The sequence below is a fragment of the Bactrocera dorsalis genome, chromosome 5, assembly GCF_023373825.1.
Source record: "Bactrocera dorsalis isolate Fly_Bdor chromosome 5, ASM2337382v1, whole genome shotgun sequence".
In the NCBI taxonomy this organism is placed as follows: Eukaryota; Metazoa; Arthropoda; class Insecta; order Diptera; family Tephritidae; genus Bactrocera; species Bactrocera dorsalis.
In genome coordinates, this window is record NC_064307.1 from 50,617,472 (window position 1) to 50,641,614 (window position 24,143).

Below are 24,143 nucleotides of genomic sequence, written 5' to 3' on the forward strand. Positions count from 1 at the left end.
TTGTTTTTTTCACACTTGGCACCATTGCTGAAATGAACATACGTAGTAGAAACTGGGAAATCCACTTATTCGATAACTCTTACCTACACATTTTGTTTATAGTTTATTAGCTCGCAATATTTTATCCATTGTTCGTGCTATACATTAGATTTGACTTTTTGTAACCTTAATAAGTGAAAAAGGTATTTTATCTATTAACTTTAAAATGTTTGCCCTTACTACAGGAAAAAAATTAAAATATCAAAAATTCGTAAAAGGCAGGCCCCATTTCTTTGAAAGTAAAATTAAATTGGACTGTCCGACTAGCGGTAAAGGTTCAACATCTGTGGGCAAGAATTTTGGCTTAAACGAAGCTACTATCAGGACCATTAAGAAAAATGAGAATGAAATACGGAAATCTGTCATCAGTTCATCAAAACATAGTTCCAAAACATCGTCATACATTAGAGAGGAAGTGTTAGTAAAAATGGAAAAATGTATAGTGTTTTGGATTGAGGATTTATTGCAAAAGATAATACCTGTGATGGAAATATTATAAAGCAGAAGTCACTACGAATTTATAAGCAACTGCAAATATCGGAGCGATCAACAAGTCGTCAAGATAAGAGAAAGGAATTTTCTGCCAGTGATGGATGGCTAACAGGATTTCTTAAAAGGAACGCATTTCATAATTTAAAAATTAAAGGAGAAATCGCATCAGCAGATGAAAAGGCAGCGAAAGCCTTTCCAGCAGAACTAGCCAAAATAATTGAAGATTTGGGCTATGTCCCCGATCAAATTTTCAATGTCGATGAAACGGGTTGTTTTGAAAAAAATGCCTTCCAGAACTTTTATCCGAAAAAATGCTGGCGGTTTTAAAGTTGCTAAAGGTCGGGTAACATTTTTATTATGTAGCAACGCTTCTGGTGAAAAAAATTTTAAAGCCTATTTTAATTAGCCAATTATTAAGGCCGCGTGCTTCGAGAGGAAAAAACATTCAAGAGTCGCCGGTGCATTGGAGGGCGAATAAAAAGGCCTGAATGACAGCAGGTCTATTTACGGAATGGTTTGTTTCTGAAGTTAAAATATGTAAAGGGTGATTTTTTAAGAGCTTGATAACTTTTTTTTTAAAAAAAACGCATAAAATTTGCAAAATCTCATCGGTTCTTTATTTGAAACGTTAGATTGGTTCATGACATTTACTTTTTGAAGATAATTTCATTTAAATGTTGACCGCGGCTGCGTCTTAGGTGGTCCATTCGGAAAGTCCAATTTTGGGCAACTTTTTCGAGCATTTCGGCCGGAATAGCCCGAATTTCTTCGGAAATGTTGTCTTCCAAAGCTGGAATAGTTGCTGGCTTATTTCTGTAGACTTTAGACTTGACGTAGCCCCACAAAAAATAGTCTAAAGGCGTTAAATCGCATGATCTTGGTGGCCAACTTACGGGTCCATTTCTTGAGATGAATTGTTGTCCGAAGTTTTCCCTCAAAATGGCCATAGAATCGCGAGCTGTGTGGCATGTAGCGCCATCTTGTTGAAACCACATGTCAACCAAGTTCAGTTCTTCCATTTTTGGCAACAAAAAGTTTGTTAGCATCGAACGATAGCGATCGCTATTCACCGTAACGTTGCGTCCAACAGCATCTTTGAAAAAATACGGTCCAATGATTCCACCAGCGTACAAACCACACCAAACAGTGCATTTTTCGGGATGCATGGGCAGTTCTTGAACGGCTTCTGGTTGCTCTTCACCCCAAATGCGGCAATTTTGCTTATTTACGTAGCCATTCAACCAGAAATGAGCCTCATCGCTGAACAAAACACGCGCGCGAAACACATTTCGAACCGAACACTGATTTTGGTAATAAAATTCAATGATTTGCAAGCGTTGCTCGTTAGTAAGTCTATTCATGATGAAATGTCAAAGCATACTGAGCATCTTTCTCTTTGACACCATGTCTGAAATCCCACGTGATCTGTCAAATACTAATGCATGAAAATCCTAACCTCAAAAAAATCACCCGTTATATAAGTAGTTAAAATATTTATGGTAGAGCAATGTCTTGATTTTAAAGTGTTTTTGCACTTCCTTGATTCAAACATTAGATCAGGGTATAATTGGCACAACATATTTTAGATGAAGTAATCAAATTTCCGGTACCGAAGCGTTCACAATGTTGGAAAAAGTCTTTGGTCATAACTGGTTGTCAGGAGCAAGTATTTTTAATTGGTACAAATTTTTCAAAGAGGCTCGAGAAAGCGTTGACGACGAACCACGTCCAAGACGGCCATCAAAATTAAGTGATGATCAACACGTCAATAAAATAAAAGAATTGGTGCTTGAGAATCGGCGATTAACAGTCAAGGAGAGAGTGAGCCGAAGCCGAAAAACCACGTCAAAAGATCGAAAATCAAGGTTATGTTGACAGTTTTTTTCGGTTGTCGGGGTGTGATGCACTAAGAATTCTTTCCGATCAGCCAAATTGTCAATAAGGACAACTGTTTTTTTTGCACCACGATAATGCACAGTCGCATACTGCATTGATTCTTCGTGCGTTCTTCACCAAATTTTCAACCAATATATCATGCACTAATACTGTTGAAACAAATTTTGAGATATAAGAGATAAACTTCAATTAAACTTAACGCTAAAATATGCCTTAAAAACTCACCATAATATTCTGGAAAGCTATTTAGCCCTTTGTGCGTGAATATATTTTGAAAAATTGACGAAACCTCATGGCGCAATACTCTCAGTGAGTTGCATCTTTTCTTGCCAGTATTGAATTTTTCTCACAGAATAATTAGGATACAACGGCACACTAATTTTTATTACAGTTATTGGGATCTTTGTATATGGTGAGATTTTTCAAAAACTATTTGTTTTACAATTTAGTGTATTTGAGGATGAAGTTTTAGAATCTCGGCAGTAATCAGGTCGTAACCGGGGGATAACTACGTGTGTTTCATATGGGGATAATATTTTCGCTAAATAATTCGAAAATACTTCTACTTTTTTTGAATCGTCTCTGGCCCAGCTATCAGCACTTATTTTAATGTGATATACTTGAGTTTGTGGTGTTTGTAGTCTTTTACAGATTTTCCAAAGAGAGTAGTCGGAATTTCTTCCATTCTTTTGGGACCGCAGATATTTTGCGAAACTTTCATTTTTAAACCACTTACGTCGCAGCTTTCTCTTTAATTTAATTATTTCTCTTATATCATTACCAATTTTTCTTAATTCCGGTGTACTTTTCCAAGCTGCGTGTTGCATACTTGTTGTAAAGTGTAAAATTTCAGATTCCAACTGGTCTGTATTTATTATACATTCATATTTACTTTCGTAACATTCCATGATCGTTTTAAAGTATTCCCAATCAGTACGTTTATTGTACGAGTACAAGGCCGCTGCTTTGCCCTTAAAGATGACGGTTTCACCACAGCTTAAATAGATTGGGGAAAAATTCCAGTTAAGGTCATAATCCTGATGGATCGACAAATAGTTCCGGAATATTTTGCCGACAATGAAAAAATCTATCAGGTCTGGAATCTTTTGATTATCTGATGGCCAATATGAAGGTAAGTTCATCTAGACTGCGTAACTTCCGGTTGATTGCAATGCTTTATAGAGTTCTCTCCCTTTGTAGTCGTAAGCCTTGAACCCCAGTGCGTGTTCTTTGCGTTGATTTGATGGATTTTATGCCTTGGAGAACTGTACACAGAGGCAAGTGAGAGTGGACTTATAACTCCGTAAATAGTCACTGTTGTATCTTGAAACTAATCAGTTGAAAGTTTTTCTTCCTCAAAATGTTAAATCGTACTTTTAATTAGTATTGCGCTTCCGCCACGTACGCAATAGCTACGATGAATTGTATGGTAAGTTTTATAGTTTTTAATTTTTTTAAAAATTTTAATTTTAAAATAAGTTTGTGACGTAAAATGTGTCTCCAATATCATACATACGTCAACATTTTCCGACGATTTTTCAATGAAGAATTTAAGATTTAACAACTTTAAACTTACAAGTATATAAATGTATCAACAGTGTTCAACTATTTAAAACAAAAATCCCGTTTTAGCGAAAAAAAAAAATCTTTAAAAAATCGATTTTGATCGACCAAACCTCGAATGCTTAGTAGTGTGAGTAGTTTATTTGGAAGAAGCCCTCCCAAAAGGCCATTATTAACACAAAAAATGAAGGTTCTTGGTTGGGCTAAAAAGTACCATAGTTGGGATCAAAATGACTGGGAACGGATTATGTGGTCTGACCATATTTAATTTGCTAAGCTCTCAAAATTTTCATTATAAGGAAATCAATTATAAGGAAATCAATTATAGACGCTTAATTCGCGTAAGTATAGACATACACATGTTACATGGTTAATTCATGACTCAACTCGACACCATGATCACGTCTCCGACGTTTCTTTCGGATTTTACAAACTTCGTTGCAAACTTCATATGCCCATGTTCACTAAATTATATTATAGTGAACTTTACTTTTTACATTATATTATGTAACAGCAGCCCCATCGACGGTGGTAACATATGTAAGTATATACGATATGAAGTAAATGACGTCCAAACACGTGGGCACTCGTATACCAAAATAGACTCTAAAATTAGGAATAAAAAATCAAAGGCACACAAAAGAAAAGAGGAAGTAAGTGCTACTTCTTTAAATGAAAATAAAACCAAAGATGATGCTAGTGCACGAGGCGAAATATATGTATGTATGCTCATCGTGGATATTTGCTTTGAAAGCCGGATGAAAAAATAAATAAATACATAAAAAAAAATCATATCTTATTTTGGAAGCAAAGGCGAAAGGTACAAAAGTGCTCAACAATTTATAAATAAAAGTTAATGTTATTTGGTTGCAATATTATTATTGTTCTGATTACTAGAATCCAGTATAAACTTCTAACTATAATTCAATTTATTACTTGTCGGTTCTTTAAATGTTTCACAATGTACTCGCTGAAAGAGTCCAACAAGAATGTGTTCGTTGAATTAATTACCCAAAACATTAACTGCAGGAACTGGAAATCAGGCATCTTACTCCACTATTAAACTGATCTGTAAAATATTTAATAGCAATGCCGAGGTATAACTTTTTAAGCACGATTAAAGAAATATTGAGTTCTAAAACTTAGCTCGAACCCATAAAATATGTGGTTTGAGTATTAATATCCTGTTGAATTGTACCAATTATGAAACACATATAAGCTGTCTTCGAATCGCAAGCGTTATTCAATGAATCGAACAAATTATCAGAGAGATATCTTTTCCAGATAATAATATCACTGTGTATCAAAAATGGTTTAAATACGGTCTGTTTTCGAACTTCCAGGGGACTTCATACCGCATATATCGGCCAATATGTGTGTTATCTGAATAAAAATTAGAGAACGGGTTTTACTCATAGCAGTGTATCTTTGTATCTAAAATTGGGCGAACACTTGACCCAGCCTCTATATAACTAAATCAAAATTTTCGAACATCCAGCTGACTTTACTCCATATAGATTGGTTATTTTATGTGAGGTACCTTGATGAAACCCTGGTAGCATTTTATAAGTCTGTGGCATGTTAATCATATGTAGTATTGGCAAAAATAGAAAAAATTTAGTTAATATTACCCAACTCCCATGGACTAACTCTTCGCAACATTTTCTTTATATAAAGTTTAGCTAGCACTTGAAGGAATTTTGCCTGCTTTAATTCCGGTAAGTTGCAAGAGTATAAAATGTTCGTTTACACCCGAACTTGACCCTTCCTTACTTATTATTTTAGTTAATTGTAAAAAAAAAAAACCTTTTTTGTGTTAATTTAAGTAAAGCGCGGATACTAATTATGGGTAATATTTATTATTACAAACTTCAATGACAGTAAAACTCCATTCCGCTTTCTGTGCTTTCATCTCTAGTTTAAGTGAATCTATTTACTGATTCGTGGAAATGTGTTAGAACCAAATTCGTGACTAGTGGAAATGCAGGGGCTTTAGCATAATTTTGTTTAGTGTGAATTAAATTTTCATTAACAGTGAATGCCATTTGAGATTCTAAGTGGCAGATTTATGATTTCGAAATCTTTTAAGAAAGTTTGATATTTGACCGATCTGCTTAGGAAATGTTTTAGACATGCGTCATATTCCTTTATCACACTGAAGAATCCTATAGGTTCACACGAATCGCTTTAATGCTTATATTGTTCGATGTGAATTGTTTTATGAGAAGCCTTTTCAAGCCTAAAATATATTCCCTATATAAGTTTAAGTTTTTGTTAATTTATACAATAATTAAGGCAAGATACTTAAGGCAGGATTTGAACCTGCAAAGCACCACATTTTAAAAATAATTTCAAAAAAACGATAGTTTAAGAAAAACTGTTAAACATTTCTATTTTCTACTTTTATTTCTTATCCTTGGTAATTTCTCGTGCGAGAGGATTTCAGTAGTAATGTCGAAACGTTGAAGCAATAAATAAAGTCCATATTACCGGCAGTAGCGGTGCATCATTTTGGCAACACATCAAAGAAATGTGTAAAATCCCACCGCGACGCACATTTTTCACACACTCCAATGAATAAATTTGAACTGAATTGTCAAATGGGTTCGAAAGCAAAGAAGGAACATGGAAGTAGTGGATGTAATATAGAATGAATACATCACAAGCAAGATGCTGCTGCATGCAAGAACTAAATTAATGACTCACAAAATGTAATAAAAAAGAAAAATTATTAAAATAAAATAAAAAAGTATAAACATAGAAAATAAACAAAATAACTAAGAAGCTATAACACAAAATTCTGTTGCAAGTAAAAATTGTAAAGCAGCTTCCATTAAAGCCATTTAAAAAAAAACTTTAAAAATATCATCTTAATAGTATTGGAGCTTATTACTCGAGATTGGGATTTATTTTTAGCTCATATGTAACTTTGTTAACAGTTGGGATTGTCAGAGTCTTCTGAAACCAAAATATTGCTAAAGCAACTATTTCAAATTGATAAATAAACAAAGGACGTAATTGAGTTAGGAATAATAGGAGTTAGGAACAAACGATGTTTGTCCAATAAACTGATAATATTAAATATAAGAAAAAGGTTATTATGAATATGATATGCAATGCGTTATGTTTTTAAATTTTATTAAATGTTTCAAAACATTAAATATGTGAGAAATGTAATTAAATACATACATATATGGAAAAACCTACCTGTATCTGGGTTTCCAACTCATGCACAATATCTTCGCGAGCCAAAGTCAGTTGTTCCTGTAAGCGTTTTTCGTATTCTTCAATTATTTTTTGTATGACTTGTGATTCGTTGTGTAGATTCAGCTCATCCTGGTCAATGATAATCAAGGATGTATTGGAATCGCGTACTTGTAGTGATACTGATTCTTGATTGGCAATATTGTTGGTGTTTTGTGGTTTTATTTCGCCGTCGTTTGTGGATTTCATATTATTTGTTGTCATATTTGTTATTGTTTTATTAAACATATTTCTAGCGCAAACATTAGCGGGCGAAGTAGCTGTTGTTTTATTAACCGACTAGAAATGTATGTATATGCATGTTGTTTCATTTTTATGTATGGATGTATATGTACATGTATGTATGCATGGAAATTTCGGATGATGGCGTTAAGGCACAAAAAAGAGGATGCAAAAAAGACATGCGGTTAGCGTTTATAAGTAACAATATATAAAATTAGTAAGTACTGTATTTAAGATACTTATGAACAAGCCACAATACAATAATAATATAAACATACTATATATACATTGGTTATTGAATAATTTATATACTACTAGTTGGCTTTAAAGCTTTAAGTGTCATTATGTTTTGAACTATAATTCCACAATTAAGAGACCTCTTCCGAATTTTCGTTTTTAATAATCTCCACAAACTAAAAATATGTTTTCATGTCTAAACAACTACTCTGTTTTCTTATAGGAAAGGCACCGTTGATACAAAGCAATAGCTTGATAAGTGTTACGGCAATTTTTCCCCGCGTATTTAACTGTCAAGCAGGGCTTAACAGAACTTCGTAGTACCATATCAGCACAAATGAACATTCCCTTCAGAAATGCCACAAGAAGCAGTAATTTCAGCTAAACTCGCAAAAATTCGTGTAGCTGCGTTCGGTAATTGTAAAATGAAATTAAATGCGCTTTTAAACCTCATTAGGATCTCAAATGAATATGCAGTTTTTATCATTCACGAAAAACGTAAAAACAAGTACCCCACCCACTGTATTAATCAGATTTGGTCCCCATCGACTATTATCTCTTTCCCATACTCAAGAGTGGCTCACCAGGCTGATGAGAAATAGATGAGAGTAAGCATTAATTTTGTAATCCGAACAGATTCGCATTTATATCCGACGACTGTCACCACAACAGTACTTATGCCGATACAACAAAATAAACTACTATTTTATGAAATATGAAACTTATCTAAAAATTTTCACTTTAAGGTTTTTTAAATATACATACATATCGCTCATTTGCTGCAAGACCGGCATAAATCAAAAAACGTGATTTTTGAGTTAATGCTGCAGAATTGTTCGTTATATCATACTTCATGTTGAGTGAAAAATTCGTATGAATACCTCTCATATGCTCCGCTTGAGAAGAGGTGTAAGGTTGTAGTCAGTTGAAAACTTTAAACGCGTTTTCTGGAGAATCGATTTTTTTGACTTATGCCGGTCTTGCAGCAAATGAGCGATATGTATGTAGTATATTTAAAAAGTTGTATATGTCAAAACTTACCAAAAATTCATCATCTGGATAGCGGCCCTCATAATACTTTAGTTTCTCGGTAAGGATGCGCACTTGTTCTTCATTCTTAAGCTGTATTTCTTGTAACTTTTGCTGATAGAAATCTTTCAACTCCGAAATTTCTTTTGTGCTCTACAATAAATAAGCGCCGAATCACAATTTATTCGAAACTATTTTGTTTTGAAAAACTTACGTTTACATCTCCGTTGAATGCGTCAGATATGGGTGTAATTTGACGATGACTTGGGCTAAGTAAAAGCGCTGCACGTGCGCGTTTACGCGGAGAAATCTCTTTGGAACGTGATTGGGTGGCTGCTGCAGCTCGGTCCTCGGGCAATTGTTCCTGATCTGAGCCTTCAGAGGAAGATGTGTCACCTGGGTGGTGTTGCGATTTTTGCGAAAAGACATCGTCAGAAAACCTGAAAGCAAAATATTGCGTTAATGATTCCAAAATCTATAAGTATAATTATAATTTATTTATTTAAAGAAACAAACTTACTGTTTCTCGAGTTCGGCACATTTAGTTTCAAAATATTTGCGTAATTCTTCCACTTCTTTTGCATGTTTCTTTTCTTGTTCCTCGCGTAAACTTATTAATTTCTTCATTTCAATATCTTGGTTTTGTTTCTGCGCCTCAAGTTGCTCAATAATATCCTTTTGATCATGTTCACATTTTATTTTACACTTTTCTAACTCTTGGCTCAAATAATCATCGAACTTTTTCTGTACCATGAAAAAGAGACGTACTTCATTCGGGTTGAGATATTTCTGAAAATGTTCGATTTGCTTGCTGAAAGGTGGTTGCGACCATTCAGATACTGTCATATCTCCTCCACCACTGCCGTACATTTCCGTCGTTTGACGTGGCACCGAGAACTGACGCTCGCGAGAATTACGTGAATATTTGTCCTCATTGTCTGTGAAGAAATGCCGTTCTAAATCATCATCACTTTCGCTTATTAGATCCATTGATATCTCTGATATGCGTTGGCCATAATTGCTGTCCAAATCCGTGCGTGGCCAATTCGGTTTACGCAAAGTGTCCAGTGCATCGGTTAGCTGCTTTCTGAGCAACTGAACTTCACTGGCAAGTTTATCGCTTTCCATTTGCAGGTTTTCACGAACGTTCATTGATTGTTGGAGGGAATCCGTCAATTTAGCGATCAGTTCGTCACGCTTCGACACTTCCATGTAAATATCCATTGTCTGTAAGTGTTTCATTGATTTGTAATTAAAAAAATTGTAAAAGTCAAATGATATTAGCTTTACTTACCGGCCCACCAAATTCTTCTTGAAATGTGCGATACTCAGTCGAGCTTGTCACCAATGAGCTATTCGTATCTCTTCCAGAGCCAAGTTGTTCTGCAGAAAATGCGCCACTCGATTCGCGCCGCTGTGCAGTTTCCAACTGCAAGTTAAGCGCAGCCAAACAGGCGTCCTTACCGGCCACCATATCCTGTAGCTCAATCACTTTGCTTTCCAACATTTGCAGCATATTCAAACTAACTGTACTAATCGAGGTGTTCGTTAAGTCTGCCGTTTGCGCCTCCCCTTCGGCACGTATAGTTTTGCTATGCTCCTTACCCTCCGTTGAGGTGGCAGAACGTTCCATCGACAATGAACGATGCTCTTCTGCGGTAGAAAGTGAATTTCGCTCACTCTCTTCAGTGATGTCTTCGAGCACATCTTTGGTGTACTCACTCAAGGGTACACGCTCCATTGGTTTAACGATCTGCACATCTCCACTGGCATTGGCATTTATCATTTCTACTTCACTCTGTGAAATATTGATCTGTTGTTCTTTGCTCTGATGTTTCATGGCGAGAATACGTAATTTCATTAATTCCAAAGATGTGTCATCATCATCGTCGTCTTCATTAGCACCAACGTCAAGCTCCGGGGAAACACTGGTCACCTGGTTTTTGGCACCAAGCATCTCGTTTAGAATGTGGCGCAAAGCATTTGTTGCTGAATTTATATCACATGTTGATGATTCATCGTCTTCTACTTGCTCTACAACGGTCTCTAAGGTCTCCACTTCAATGTTGGCCATTCCCTGCAGTTGCAGTGTTTCGGAGATAACCGCTAGTTTTCTTTCTACAAATTCGGTCTGAAGTAATGGAACATTTTGTAAGTTTTCAGTGCGATGAGTAGTTTCGGCTAAAATATTATGTGTGAATTCAGTCTCTGTTGAGTTGGCATTTTGGGCCGATCTTTCTAAAAAGTGTGCTTTCAGGTTTTTTTCTTCTGATTTTTCTACATTTGTTTTTGTATCAGTCTGACCCGCATCCAAATCGGTAACTATACGTTTTGATTCTACATTTTTGTGTTCCAATCCGATAGGAAGTATTTTATTTTCGGGGTTTGTCAAATTGGCACACGCATTATTCACTTCTTCAACTGTGTCTGCCAGTAGGCGGTTCACAAGGGATTCGTTATGCATAATAAAACTTGGATTGAGCGAGCTTAAGTCCCGGTCATCTAACGTGTATTCCAAACTATTTTTCTCTACAATTTCTTCGTATGAGTGGTCTTGTTCACTATGTACGGGCGATATTCTCTCCACTCGTTTCTCCAGCGCTGGAGATTGACCATCAGCTTGAAGTTGTTGAGAAGTTGAAATCACTTTTAAATTTTTGGACGTCAATGATTTACTTAACGATGCGTTTACCTCATTTTCTTCATTATCACTAGATCTTTGTGTCTCATCCGGCTCTGCCACTATTAATTTTTCACCCTCGAGCGAGTCTTCACCTTGCCGTGGTTCTTCTAGAAGATCTGATACATCATTCGCTGTGCTTTCGTTGGTTAAGCTCAGCTCACGTGGATCAGCTTCCGGGTTACTTAATACCGGCTCATCGTGATGAGAATGCACCATTATTTTCTCTAGTGGTAGGCTTACATCCAAATCATCAAATTCAATTTCCCCCGAATCACTTGCAGAAGCTTTACTGTGCGGAATACTGGCTTCACTAGACGTTTCATGTCTCGAGTGCGCTTGTACCTTGTCTGCTGGTATACTTTTATCAATATCATCATCATTTTCGTCTTCGTCATCATACTCAGCCAGAACAAAGTGCTGTGCTATATTTCCACCAGACAATTGAGCATCGTCAATCTTGAATTGTTCGTCTTCTTCTTCACGGGCATTCACATTCCTCATTGAATGGAGGAAACTGTCTTCCTCTTCTAAATGTTGATCAGATTGCATTTTTTGTTTATTTATTGAAATTGGCTTTATGCCTGCTGATTTTGATGACTCCATTGAATGAGCTACGGACAACTCTGGTACATCCTCTTCACTAATTTCAATGGCCTCTTCAATTTCCTCGTCTATACTTTGCTCACCACTGCTGGACGTTGTGGCTGTGGTGATGGCACTTGGGTTACTATTCTTACGAGACGTCGTGCTTGTCGTCTCAGGCACTTCATCAGTCGTTGTCGGTGTTGTTGTTGTTGTTGCCGTTGTTGCACTTTTTCCTAAATTGTCCATTTCAATGGATATTGAGCTAGTTGGCTCGTAAACAAGTGAGGATTCCGTCGTAGTGTCTGTGCGAGTAGAAGGGATTATCTCCTGTCGCAGTAATTCCTCAGTATTAGTACTGCTGCTATAGACCTCTGCACTACCGACGCGGTTAATTACATATGTGTGTGCTGAATTATTATCACTGTTTTCATCATCGTCGTTTGTCGAGTTATTTGTAGTGTTGATGCTGAATGTATCAAGTTCGAGCTGTGAGAGTATATCGGCCACATGCTGAACGTCGAGCTCTGTAGCAACAGGTTCATGTATCACAAAATCTAGTGTTGGTATGAATTCTTCGCTTCTTGTCGGTGGCACTCGTGTTTCGAATTGTTGCGCTAATCCGACAGATATGGCACTGCAATCTGTTGACTCTGCTGTTTCCTCAGCGGTAGTTTCCGATGGGTTCGATCGCTTACCGTCAATGGGTTTCAAATGGCCGCGAGGACGCAGCAAAGAAGTTATCTAAAAAAAATTAACAAAGGGATTGTTTAGTTTCTATCATATGTATATAAATATGTATGTACATATAGACTGTTATTCTTATATATCACTTGTAGAAAAACAAAGAAAATACATCTGAGTTTTTGTTTTTTACAAATTTCATATATTATTATTTATTTCTACCTAAGTATAGTATACAAAAAATGTATGTGGACCCCAATGTAATCAAATGCAAGGACCTTAGAATATCTTCGATTTTCTATAATACGCTCGCAAGTTATATAAAAATATATATGCAAGGTGGTTGAAATTGATGTATGTGGTGACGATATATAGTGGAATGGAAAATATTATATTCGGTATGAGGACTAGAGGAGGCTAATATCTGATACCATACGCTTTTAGATATCAATAAACATTATCAAATTCACCCTTATTCGTTGGTTGTAACAGGACAAAAACTCTTTCTTTTATTATTTTGTTATACATACTGCTGTGAGCAAAAAAAAGTAAGACTTTTTAATTTAAATTTCGCTCGAATAACCAAACGTCGAAATATTTTTGTTCTAGGTTGTGTCAGTGACATCTGTGCCAAATGTCACATTAAAATAATCACTAGTGTTTAGTATACGCTTGATTTCCTGAAGCACATTAAATACATTCGGAGATTTTTACGCTGAGTGAAATTATTCATCAAATTTTGTGTGCGGAATCAAATTTCTGGTGCCAAAACGATCAGGATGTTCGAAAGGGCCTTCGTTCGATCTATGGTTATATCCCGGAAACAGACGATTAATCAGCCGAATACCGTGAGCCGAAGCCGAAAAAACCACGTCAAAGCCGGTCAAAAATGAAGGGGTTATGTTGGCAGTTTTCTTCGATTATAAAAGTGTGGTGCACTCCGAGTTCTTTCTGACCGACCAATCTGTCAACAAGGAATACCATTTGAGTGTTATGCGTCGTTTGCGTGGAGCTATTTGTAAAAAGAGGCCGAACTTATAGGCCGAGAACTCTTGGGTTTTGCACCACATATACACCGTGAGTTTATCGCCAAATTTTCAACCAATATCGCGCCGCAGCCACCGTATTCGCCAGATTTAGCTCCGTGTAGCTTCTGGCTATTCTGGAAAATGACTTTAACAACTGTTTCGAGGATTGATAATAACTGGTTGTCGGTCAAGTTTGTGCAATTTTACACTACCAAAGAAGGAATAAGAATGCGCCAAGGGGTTTGTGGGACCAATATTCCACCTAAAATACGGCAGCGTCATGCTTATGGCTCACACTTATTATATAATTAATATATACATATGGGCATAATATTGCTACAACTCTGCTCAGACATCCATCTTGATTGTTTAAAGGTGCCATAAATTACCGTTCGTTGATTATGATAGTATTGCGAACATTTTGCGATAAAATAAGCAATCGGGAAATATTTATTTTATCTCTAAATTGAAATTGTATTTTCTTATAAAAAAATTATGAAAGGTATAAGCATACTGGGAAATGTATTACTGCATCTTCAAACAAAGACAGATAAATAATTTATAAATTTAGCAAATACCAATAATGCAAAATGTTACGTTGTATAATTTGATGTAACAGACCACGTACTGCAAAGTTTACTTGCACAGCTGTTTTTTTCGAGCGTATAAAGATAAAACACGTTAAAATTAAAACCAAAAAAGTTTAATTATAAGTAATTTCTTCCGTTTCATCGAAATTACAAGCACAACATGCGGCGGCTAACAGGTTTCAAGACCGGAGCATACTCTTGTAGAACCCCCAAAGGTGATCTAGTAACCGATGCCCAGAGCATACTAAGATTATGAAGAGAACACTTCTCCAGCCTGCTGAATGGCAGTGAAAGTATAATGCCAGGAAAAGGAGCTGCCTTTATGCGGCGATGTGTGAATTTAGTATCCCCGCAAAACTAATACGGATGTGTAAACTGACGCTCCGTCAGGATCGGGAAGAACTTCTCTGAGCCGTTCGATATCAAACGAGGTTTCAGACAAGCCGACTACCTATCGTGCGACTTCTTCAATCTGATGCTTGAGAAAATAATTCGAGCTGCAGAACTCAACAGAGAAGGTACCATCTTCTACAAGAGTGTACAACTACTGGCGTATGCCGATGATATTGACATTATCGGCCTCAACACCTGCGCAGTTAGTTCTGTTTACTCCAGACTGGACAGGAAGCAAATTAAATGGGTCTGGCAGTGAACGAGGGCAAGACGAAATATCTCCTGTCATCAAACAAACAGTCGTCGTACTCGCGACTTGGCTCTCACGTCACGGTTGACAGTCATAACTTTGAAGTCGTAGATAATTTTGTCTTGGAACCAGTATAAACACCACCAACAATGTCAGCCTGGAAATCCAAAGCAGGATAACTCTTGCCAACAGGTGCTATTTCGGACTGAGTAGGCAATTGAGAAGTGAAGTCCTCTCTCGACGAACAGAAACCAAACACTATAAGTCGCTCATAATCCCCGTCCTGCTATATGGTGCAGAGGCTTGGGTGATGACAACAACTGATGAGTCGACGTCTTCGTCATCATAGGGAAAAGTTCTGAAAAAAATTTATGGGCCTTTACGGCATGTCATGTTGTCTGAATGGACGAAAACACTCCAGCTCTGAAAGAATTCGACGCAGTACCCACCGGGAGAAGCAGAGAAAGAGGAAGACCTCCACTCCGTTGGAAGGGCCTGGCTTCGCTTGGCATATCCAATTGGCGCCACGTAGCGAAAAGAAGAAACGACTGGCGCGCTGTTGTTAACTCGGCTATAATCGCGTAAGCGGTGTCTACGCCAATAAAGAAGAAGGAGAATCTTTTAAATACAACATACATAACTACATTTTTTGTCATAATATCTGAATTCAATGTAAATTTAGTATAAATTAATAAAACAATTAACACATTGAGTGCCAACTGGTTTTGACGAAAACCTTCCCCGGGTGCCAAACACAGTTTTTGTTATAAATTGGTGTAAAAGTAGAAAATATTCAGTTCTGCGCCAATCCTGGATGATTTTGTGGTTTATTTTGGATTTTATAACGGTTTTTTTTTTGTCGCACGTTTCCTTACGACATGGCACTGCACGACGGAATTGCAATCGTAAAAATCGATGACGTACGAAAATGTGCGACGCGATTTTTTTTGCTATTTCTTATTTTTTTTTCTTTTTACGCATTTTCCTTTACATTTATTTAAATTTTTTATTATATCTGTTTTTATTTTTCTTTATTTTCTTTAATTTTTTTAGATTTGATTTAGAAAAATGGCGAAGCGAAACCTTAGAGATTGTGAAATACGTGAAGCGTTGGAAGGAAGTGATGATGATAGTGATTTTTTTTGCGATGACTTGATTGATGAGAACTGGCTACCAGATGATTTGGACATTGACTCTGATAATAACAATGATACTAATAACAGTGATAACATTTATAACAGTGATACTGAAGACGACTGGGACATGGATGAGGACGAACCAACGGCATTGTCAAACGTAGTCGATTCTTCCGAAACAATCAATTGGACTGAATTTAGTTCTCGTCAGAAAATTTTTACATTCACTGGGCGATCAGGCCTGCAACAGTCTATTCCCTCAGATATTTCCTGTTTGGATGCATTTCTCCTATTTGTTGACAACGACGTTATTGAATTAATTGTATCAGAAACAAATAAGTATGCGGATGAATATGTAAATAAAAGTGCTGTTACCAGATTTTCTCGAAAAAAAATTGGATACCAACAACAGATTTCGAAATGAAGAAGTTTTTGGCCTTATGTTGTGGATGGGTTTGGTGAAGGTCGGGTGTTTAAAAGACTATTGGTCCAAAGAAGAACTCTACAACTTTTTAATTCCGGGGAAAGTAATGTCACGCAATCGCTTTCAGCTATTGCTTAGTTACATGCACTTCTCAGACAATAACTCAATTATACCAGGTAAAATAAAACCACTATTGGACATGCTACAAATGAGATACCAAAGAATTTACGTACCAGGTGAAAACATAGTAATTGATGAGACCCTTATTCCATGGCGAGACAGACTATTATTCCGACAATATATACCAAATAAAGCTCATGCTTATGGTATAAAGCTTTTTAAGCTCTGCTTTACCGAAGGATTCACCTGGTCAGTGAAAATATACTCCGGAAAGTCATCAAGTGGATGGAGGGAAGTCGGTTTGGCTAAAACTGTTTGCGAGGATCTGATCATTGATTTGAAAGGTCAGGGTCGAACTTTATATGTAGACAACTTTTACACAAGCTATGAATTGGCTCGTTCAATGCTAGATCAAAAAACACATGTGGTCGGTACACTCCGTGCCAACAAGAAACATTTCCCAAAAGAAGTTATAGTTGCTCCTATAAAGAAAGGTGAAGTAGTGGCTAGAGAAGATCCCTATCTCTATGAAACTTGAACCAAAATTTAGGGCAAACATTGGGGTACTAGAAATACATTTAAAAATACCCCTGTAGCGTCAACCAAAAACACATGACAATACCTAAGACCAGACAATGCCTGTCGCACGAAAACGTGTAACGTGTTAATAAGAAAAATATCAAAATTATTGCGTCATCGTTGTCAAAATGTCAAGAAAGGAGTTTATTTGTGGTGCGCGATTTTACCTGTCACTGCGCATTGAATACCGGGCTAATGAGCCTCAAAACATAATTTAATGTCACAAATATTTCGAATGATTTAAAGAACATTATAATTTTTTCGTATGCATTGCAACGAAGTCGAAAGACGTTTTCGAAGTCAACCATTGACATGATTTATTAAAAGAAAGAAAAAATGTTAACTTTGGCTGCACCGAAGTACGGGTATTAAAAGAGAGAGTTGCCTCGGGGAATTACTTATGTAACTTCTCAAAACAAAAAAGTTTTCCAATGCAAGGGCTTGACTTTGGTCGGTCTGTTTGTATGGCAGTATGTCGTACAGTGGGTCGACATCAGCGGTTTCAACATATCAGCAGCTTCTTGTGGAGAAAAGGACATGCGCAAAATTTCTGGTTGTTTTCTTAAAAACTAAGGAACCAGTTCGCATATATACAGACGGACATAGGCAGGCGGGCATCTCTAAATATACTGAGCTAACCGAGTGTTACAAACTTCGCGGAAAACTTAATATAGTTTATTCAGAGTATATACACATTCCGAAAATTCCGCTATTGTGGAAAAATATTTTCTTTTCCTGATTTGGAAACTAAGTAAATTCAGCTTTTTCTGGTGGCAATATTGTAAATTCCGACATGTTTATCATTTTTATTGATGCAATGCACCATTCTATTACATACCATGGATAAATATTGTAAATTTTTAAATATGTATGAATGTATGTAAAGTACACTACTCAAAACCTAGGCACAGTGTACTTGCAAGTAAAATTGACTCTTTGACCTCTGGCTTGTGCAGACAGCATGGCAAAAGTCATTCGTAACTTTTATAAAACTAATTAAATTCAGCAACAATATTTAAAATTCCACACTTCCATAGAAAATGCACACATAAGCTTGTTGTGTGTAAAAATGAAAATTAGAAAGGAAATTTATCGTAATGGAAAAGGGTCTAAAACGTAATGAAAATAACAAAAATGCAAGTAACTGAAAGCAGACGCACTTTTATTAATGTGACCTGATTAAACCAAGGAAATAGAGTTTATTAATAATCTTTTAATCAGAAGCATATACATACATACTGTTTAAGTTGGCATAGTGAAGTGAAATAGATTCCACATTTTCCAATTGATGCGAATTCCAATAAACAAAATACAACCCAAATGGTCGAAAAATAGATGAATAACAGCTGTGCAACCACAAAAACACCAAATGGCAGAAATTAAAATACTTGTAGAATCTTACTGCCAGATTTGTGCTTCAATTGTATGTACATATGTATGTATGTATGTATGTGTATGTAGGTATGTCAATTGAGTACACATAAATACTTACAGTACAATATATTCGATTTGTAGTATGATTAATAAACCGATTTCTGAGAAGAATACCTGCTTTCCACAAAATTGACGAAACTATTTCTAGCTAAATTTTAATTATCGAACACACAACTTTGCATGCGCTTCTACATATGTACATACATATATGATTTATGTATGTATAGCAGATCTACATAAATTTGGCAATCGAAATCCGTGTGTTTCTTTTTTAAGAAATACAATGAAATTAATGTACTTTATTAAAACCAACCTAACCGCACTATACACGAAGTTTCTTTAAAATTTTTAGGAATTGATAACAATATCAAAGTATTATATTTAGTAGTCATTAGTTCCAAGTGTGGCAATACTGTAAGCCTTCGGTGAAAATTCAATATGTTGCGTTGCCTTCTTGCAATCACGAATCACTGTAAAAAAAACTAAAATTTCACCAAAGAAATGAGTATTTTCACAATAAGAACAAAATTGATTTTTATTTCAATTAACTAGCGTATATGCAAACGTAACCGGCCAGCGGTTTGCATCTGACGAAAAGGTTTTCCCTATTTTTTTCATTCCTGTTTTTGTTTTGTATAAACAATATTTAAGTCGAATAAGAAGAAACTTAATGAATATAAATTTTTTCCTTTCCGCGATCAATTCGTGGGAATTATTTTTCTTTTTTTTACAAATTAACAAGTTCAATTCGATTTTCTTGATGTGTCACGTCGTGCCGTGAAATTAGAAAAAAAGAGTGCTCAGAATAAGAACTAATATTGACTATTAAATACGAGTTGTACTTTGTGAAGAGTAATCATGTGACATCTAAAAGTGAGGATAAAGCTATTGTTCTCCTTTTTTGAGAATAAACCACTGCTGGGTCTAAGAATTTAATTTTGACCTTGCTCAGGTATACTTAAGGGATCGGTCTCAGTGTGAAATTTTCAAAAAATCGATTTTTTTGTTGCATTATCGGATAGTATACACTGTAATAAACTCTTAAATTTTGAAATCGAAATTCAAATTATTACGGTCGCTACAGCGTTTCTTGTAGAAAGGGAACAGAGTGAGGAACAATCTTCGAAAGGCGTTTTTCTCAGAATGGTGTTTCTCAAAACGGTTTCCACTCTCAAAGGAAGAGTTTTGAAGATATCTAGTTCAATATGGAGAGAACGTTTCTAACGCCATTCTTTATCGCGCTACTAACGCTTTTTTTTTGTTTTTTGAAATATTCCAATTTTTTCTACGAAAAACTGAACACCGTGGACACCGTGCAGAATCTTTTTTTACGTGTCATTTCAGCAATTTATTTAACTATTTTGCATCCAATAAATAAATATAAAAAATCATTTTGTATTCGTCATGAATGTATTAATTTAATTTAAGGTTATTAAACATAAAGATATTTCCTATACAATGACCTATGATTTTTGAAAATGATCAAAAATTAAGGAAATGGCGTAGTTCTGAAAAAAATTTCGTGTTTTAGGTAAAAAATGTTAATTTTTTTTAATGCTAAATTGACAATTTTTAAGCAATCAAAAAGATCGTAGGTCTTTGTATTAGAGTAAGAGACCGTGACATCCAGACCTTCGTCATTTTATAAAAGCTGAAAGTTTGTTGAAGTATGCTTTGAACATATGTAGGTAAGAACGATGGCAAAATGTGAAATTCAAGTCATCGTGGCTTTGGGGGGTAGCGGGTGGGACAGGTGCATAAAATAACAGCCAACTTTCGTTATTTTATAAAGCGTAATTTTTTAATATGTTATTCGGAATAATATTACAAACCATCTTATTTATTGCCAGACACTTTTTATGGTGGCAATCCCTTGCCAGACGCCCTAAAATTTTAATAAATTTTAATTCTACTTTCGTTATAGTATAAAAGTTAAAATTCATACATGTTATTTGGGTGACTATTAGAAGATGTTTTCTCAGTTGCCAGACAGTTTCGACAGTTCCTACCTAGGCCAGACAAACATATTGGGTCCCAATACCAAGGGTATAGGTACGAGCGGGAGGCAATATACAATCGTATAGGTGCGAGTGAGATAGCGCGTCAGGAGCGATCGAATGATGTTATTGTGTAATTATTTACGACTTAATATTTAAATAAAAGTTTAAAAACTAACCTATTTGGTAAATTACTAAATAATTTGTAAATTTAATGCGAAATTAAACTTCTCATTCAAATTTGATTGCATAGCTAATACATAAATGGAATGAAAATATTTCTTTTGTAATTACTATATATAGGTTATAGAAATTATTTATCATATCTAATTAATAGAAATATTTATTATATAATAATTAATTATATTAATGACTCTTGACTCTTAACATGCCACGTACCCATAAAATGTTCACTAAGTTTTCAATATACATACATATGTATGTATATGGAGTAAAGTTAGTCGGATGTTCGAAAATCGTAATATGAGATTTGTATATGAGGCTATTTTTAAATTTTAAGCAAAAAGATTCATTGTAAATAATTCAGTAAAAGAGATATGAATGCTGCTGTTCTTATGGATTTGGGGTTTCGAGGTGCTTTACAGAAAATCTGAATGCCGTTAGAATGTTAAAATGTACTAAAGTCAGCTAAAATGCGTTACGTCAAAAATAATCATGACTGGATACTCGTACTACAAAAATACAAGAGTCCAAAACATATGTAGAAATAGACTCTTTACAAATCAACTCATCAGACAACAACCCAATGAAAAATGTTTGGGCTTTAATGAAAGCCACAATATCAAGAAAGTATTTGATACCAAGAAATGTGTTCATTCGGCTATTTCAACATACCTGGATTTCTCTTCCTGTGGAATATGTCGAAAATATACTTGCAAGTTGTTAACAAAGACACGTGGATTGTCTTTTATATTTCGGGATTAGGCAATCCTAGAGTTGCAATCGAGCAACTCCTAATTTTATCGTAAAGTTTGACATACTCAGAACGTTTTGACAGCGTTATTTGTATAGTTTGTTTATAATTACTTAAAATATTCATCTCGGACAAAAAATGTAATTAAATCACGAACATTTTCAGTGCATAGACAATCATAACATATGTTTGACGATTAAGCTCTATCAAGGACCAGTGTTAATCGATGGTAGGATGAATTCAATCGAGGCCGTAGATCAGTCCAAGACGAATTTTGTGAAGGTCGTCCAAAATCAGTTTTTGTTCTAAAAAGTATTGATGCAAACTGTTATTGAAAGATCGTCATGTCCTGTGATCTATCGTGGCATTAAGACCACTATAGGCCTTAGTGGGACTAACACAGTTTCAATATTGCACATTTGAATGTAAACAAATTTGTTCACGTTGGATCCCATACAATTCGTAAATGGTTTCCCAGCAAATGATTGCCTGTTTTTTGGAAAAACTGGACGTGTCAGAACGCATATGCTAGAGATAGCTCAATCAGATTGGTGACAAGTGGTTCTAACGCATGCAAAACTGTATACTTCTTAATGGAGACCATTTTGAAAAAAAAAATAATTCCATTTTCGATGTTTTTCTCTAATTCCGAAACATAAAAGGCAACCATCGTATTATAAATTCAACAACAACTTTTCTAATAGCTTGATATTTAAAATGTTAAGAAAAAATAGGCTAATTTAAATCTTATTCCAGATATTGAAAGGACATCCTTACTTACAATTGGTATACAATAATTCATAAGCTATGTGCAAGGCATGGGCTTGTTTTATATAATTTTTGTTAAAAAATTAAAACATTTGCAGGAAATGGTCCTATAACTTTTAACTTATTACGAGGAAATCGTTTTGCGAAATTAAAACAGTATTGACAACAATTGAACCACCAATTGGAAGAAGGGAATAATTACAAAAAGTTCGAACTGAGATAATTAGAAAAAACTGATTTACTCTCAACGTATAGATCAAATACCCATGATATCTTAAAATGAAATGTAGTAAACATTGTTGACGATAATATGCTGTAAAAAAATAGTTTATGTAAAGAAAAACAAAAGTTAGGGTAGTTTGAAATTCTTGGAATTATTCCCTTTTTCCAATTTATGAAAATAAAGACGAAATATTAAAGAATATTAGCATTTATTATATTAATAACATAGAAAAGATATTGTATTAATCCTCATCTATATCAGCACCATCCAATGTGGTTGTGGGACAAGTCAAAATGAAATCATAAAACGTCTTATACTCTTCAGGAATATATGCTATAATTTTTCGCACGTCATTCATGTTTTTTTCGTTTATGGGTAGTTTGGACCGGTATGTTTTTTCGCCAGGTATCTTACGAGTAGTTCTTGATTTTCGGAGCAAAAAGATGTCTTTACAAATCCGTCAATGAATTTGGAACAGGTTAAGTAACTTTTATTACCACTATTGTACTCAAAATATTTATATTTGGATATTTTAAAAGATGTACTTTTATCTACTGACTTGCAGGTTTTCTTTTAGAACGGCTGCTATGTTGTTTTAAAGTTCAATATGTTCTCTTTATTAATGGCTTCAACCAAAAATCCCTTACTTTCAGCTTCTGAAATCAAGTTGTTGTACTGAGCTGGGACGTATATTATATCTTTTCTTCTAATAAGTCTCTTCGCTGTTCCAAAATTACGATCACATTGCAAAAAGGAATGTCCTCGCACAGGAAAGTATTGATATATTTTATCAAAACGATTGATTGATACGAGGGTCAAAAAAAACCTTGAGTGTGTTGTTCCTATTTTGCCCTCCGCAAGCATCGCTAAAAACGTGATCTAAGCAGCCGGCTAACCAGCCAATCAAATTCAGTTATTACTAACGGTTTAAGTGAATAAAAATGTCAAATTAAAATGACCTTTAATTGTATGACAAAAGGTTGTTAGTTGGAAGAAAGAAATAAATCCATGATTTATTCCCTTCTTCCAAATTACATTTTTTTTGGCCGCTAGTATTACAATGGCGTTTGACCTTTTTATTTCTTTTTTCAACCTGACGCGTAGTTTTACGATTGAAGAGTTAATATGAGTAAAAATCTATTTCGTCAAAAACGGCTTTTATTTCCTTCTTCCAATTGCTGGTTCCATTGAAAACCATTCATATTTATATTCAAATTCTTCTTCTTCTTCTTCTTTACTGGCGTAGACACCACTTACGCGATTATAACAGAGTTAACAGCGCGGTTGTTGTCATCGTTTTCTTATATTCAAATTACGGATATTTAATTACATTTTCGGTTTATAATCGTGTAAACGCCTGATAATATTTATACTTTAAAAGATTACTTAGACTGAAAGTGTATCCTACGAATTATAGAACTTGTCGAACATTGTTGATGGTCTTGCTGAATTATGTATGGCAACAAACTGAATCCAACGGATGCATCACCCAGTTTGCATTGAGTTGAGAAACTCATGTATACACCACTACACGAATTACCTTTTACATCATTCCTGAGGAGTCACTACACAAACG

At 35.2% G+C, this 24,143-nt stretch overlaps 1 protein-coding gene across 12 annotated transcripts in view; it reads right to left on the reverse strand.

Annotated features, from left to right (window-relative positions):
- The window catches only part of LOC105223981 (pericentrin), a 77,313-nt gene that overhangs the window by 41,254 nt on the left and 11,916 nt on the right, over positions 1-24,143 (reverse strand). For 8 of the 12 annotated variants that reach the window (XM_049459293.1, XM_049459296.1, XM_049459291.1 and 5 more), the window contains 5 exons: positions 10,037-12,751; positions 9,263-9,969; positions 8,957-9,182; positions 8,755-8,895; positions 7,198-7,533 (listed from right to left, as the gene is read on the reverse strand). In XM_049459293.1, coding sequence (XP_049315250.1) covers positions 7,198-7,533; positions 8,755-8,895; positions 8,957-9,182; positions 9,263-9,969; positions 10,037-12,751 — 4,125 coding nt within the window. The remainder of the gene's footprint in view (positions 1-7,197; positions 7,534-8,754; positions 8,896-8,956; positions 9,183-9,262; positions 9,970-10,036; positions 12,752-24,143) is intronic. The other 4 variants (XM_049459299.1, XM_049459298.1, XM_049459302.1 and 1 more) reach the window with 1 other exon arrangement.